Genomic DNA, 2,930 nt, shown 5'->3' on the forward strand with positions numbered 1-2,930 from the left:
GAGTCTTGCTTGTTGCTCAGGCTGGAATGCAGTGGTGTGATATCGGCTCACTGCAACCTCCGCCTCGTGGGTTCAAGCAATTCTTCTGCCTCAGCCTCCTGAATGGGATTACAGGCTTCCGCCACCACGCCTGGCTAATTTTTTTTGTGTTTTTAGTAGAGATGGGGTTTTACGCTGTTGGTCAGGCTGGTCTTGAACTCCTGACCTCATGATCCACCTGCCTTGGCCTCCCAAAGTGCTGGGATTACGGGTGTGAGCCACCTCGCCCAGCAAAATTTTTTCTTTTTAAAATTCTTAAAATTTAAATTAAAAATTTTTAAACTTTCTTTTTCTTGAAAGGATATCAGTCATAACCGATTAGGCAGCCCCTAACGCCCTCAGTTTAAGTTAATGATCTCGTCTTCAAACGAATCTACCTTCTGAGGTACTGTGGTTAAGATTTCAGCATACCAATGTTTTGTGGGGGTACAGGGTCCTGCTTCCATGTACACCCATGACTCATGGGGAGGGTGTTGGTGCCAGTGTGTGTGTGGGCTCTGCCTGCCCCACTGTTTAGGAGATGGCCTGTAGGGTCCATGGGGTGTCTTGTGTGTCTCTGTGTCGAGGTCCTGTCCTCAGGCCAGAGGGGTCGTTTGTGTGTTTCTATGGATCGTGTGGGCTTTACGCAGATACACAAATGTGGTGGTCGTGCATGCACCTGCGTGCGGCTGCTGCCCGTCTGCTGGGGGTGTGGCCTTCTCCCTGGGGACTGGCAGCCACTGTGAGCGGAGCTGGGGAGCCACCCACCTTCACCCGTAATGTCACCTCCTATGGGGCCAGACTTTGCTTCGCAGGTCTCATGGCACCCCTGTTCTTAGGGTTCTCGCAGAGGGAGATGGTGCAGAGCACAGACCCCCATAACTGCCATTAGGCACAGGGAGGTGTGGACAGGGAAGGGCCTGAGCGAGACCCTGGCAGGCTTCCTACAGGTGTGGCCCAAGGACATCCCCACTGCCCAGTGGTCTCTACCTACAGGCTCTTACGTGTGACTCCCCCTCTGGCAACAGGCGTACGAGCGCGGCATCTCGCTGTTCAAGTGGCCCAACGTGTCGGACATCTGGAGCACCTACCTGACCAAATTCATCGCCCGCTACGGGGGCCGCAAGCTGGAGCGGGCGCGGGACCTGTTCGAACAGGCGCTGGACGGCTGCCCGCCAAAATACGCCAAGACCTTGTACCTGCTGTATGCGCAGCTGGAGGAGGAGTGGGGCCTGGCCCGGCACGCCATGGCCGTGTACGAGCGCGCCACCAGGGCCGTGGAGCCTGCGCAGCAGTACGACATGTTCAACATCTACATCAAGCGGGCGGCTGAGATCTACGGGGTCACCCACACCCGCGGCATCTACCAGAAGGCCATCGAGGTGCCCATCAAAGGGGGCCAGGCTGGTGGGAGGGGCTGGGGATGGGCCTTCTGGAATGGGTGTGGTGTGGTTGGGAGCCCCCGAGCCTACCCCCTCATTCCCCATGGCCTCCCCCACCAAGCCCGGCCTCACTGTACCCCCCACTCCCTCATGGCCTCACTCCCTGCAGCCTCACTCCCATCACCCTGCCTCACTCACCCCAGCCTCCCCGCCAAGGCGTCACTCCTTAACCCTGGCCTCACTCCCCTGCCCCTGCCTCACTCTCCTCAGCCTCCCCTGCATGGCCTTACCACCCCGCCTCAGCACCTGAGGCCTCACATGCCCCTTGGCCACTCTCCCTCCTCTGGCTTTCTCCTCCCCCTGCCTTCACTCCCCCAGAATGGCCCTTCTCCTTCCCTGACTCACTCCTCCCCTGCCTCACTCCTCCCCCGATTCACTCCCTGACCCAGGCCTAACTCCTTTCTCCTGCCTGACTCCCTTCAGCCTCACTCCCAGCCTCTGCTCCTGGCCTCATTCCCAGAGGCATCACTCCTTCCCCCAACCCCCTGGCTCACTGCCCCCATCTCACTCCCCTCCCCAGCCTCACTCTTCACTCCCCCACCCTGGCCTCACTCCCCCCAGGCCTCACTGCCTCCCCCTGGCCTAACTCCCCCCACCTCACTCCCTCCCCCTGGCCTCACCCCCACCTTGGCCTCACTTCCCCTCCCCACCCCTGGCTTCACTCCCCCGACCTTTCTTCCCCCCGCACTTCACTCCCCTGACCTTACTCCTTCTCCCTCAGCCTCACCCCGCCTTACATCCCTCATGGTCACTCCCTCCCCACCTTACTCCTCCGCCCCACTTCACTCCCCACTTCATTCCCCTGTGGTTTCACTTCCCTACCCCCCACCCCTGCCTCACTCCCGACTCCTGCCTCATTCCCCCATGGCCTTACTCCCTGGTGGCCTCACTCCCTTAGGCCTCACGCCTCCCGGTCTCATCCCCGCCATCTCACTTCCCAAGGCCTCACACCCCCTCCCCGCCTCACCCTCCCCCTGCCTCACTGCCTGTGCACTCTGTGCTCACTGCCCCCCACATCATTCCCTTCCCCCCAAAGGCCTCACTCGCAGACTCACTCTTGGCCTCACCCCTTTCAGCCTCACTCCCCCCAGCCTCATTCCTCCTGGCCACACCCCACCAGGCCTCACCCTTCCTGGTTCCCCGCCTCATTCCTCAAGGCCTCCCAGCCCTTCTCCTTGTGGCCTCACTCCCCGCTGGCCTCAGCCCCCCACCACAGCCTCTCACTCTCCCCCCACCCCTTGAAGCCTCACAGCTCCTCAGCTACTCCCCCTACCTCACTCCTCCCACTGGCTTCACTCCTCCTCCACCTTACTCCACCCCACCTCACTGCTCTGAGGCCTCACTCTTCCCCCTGGCTTTACTTCCCTTCCCCGGCTCACTCTCCTCTCCCTCACTCCCCTCTCCCTCGGCCTCACTCCCTCCCTGCCTCACTCCCTCCCTGCCTCACTCCCTCCCTGCCTCACTCCCTCC

At 60.9% G+C, this 2,930-nt stretch overlaps 1 protein-coding gene across 1 annotated transcript in view; it reads left to right on the forward strand.

Annotated features, from left to right (window-relative positions):
• XAB2 (XPA binding protein 2) overlaps positions 1 to 2,930 on the forward strand; it is a 13,571-nt gene that overhangs the window by 8,888 nt on the left and 1,753 nt on the right. Inside the window, exon 13 of the mRNA XM_017500152.2 lies at positions 1,047 to 1,400. Coding sequence (XP_017355641.1) covers positions 1,047 to 1,400 — 354 coding nt within the window. The remainder of the gene's footprint in view (positions 1 to 1,046; positions 1,401 to 2,930) is intronic.

Source organism: Cebus imitator, unplaced genomic scaffold (genome assembly GCF_001604975.1).
Source record: "Cebus imitator isolate Cc_AM_T3 unplaced genomic scaffold, Cebus_imitator-1.0 Scaffold263, whole genome shotgun sequence".
Lineage (NCBI taxonomy): Eukaryota > Metazoa > Chordata > Mammalia > Primates > Cebidae > Cebus > Cebus imitator.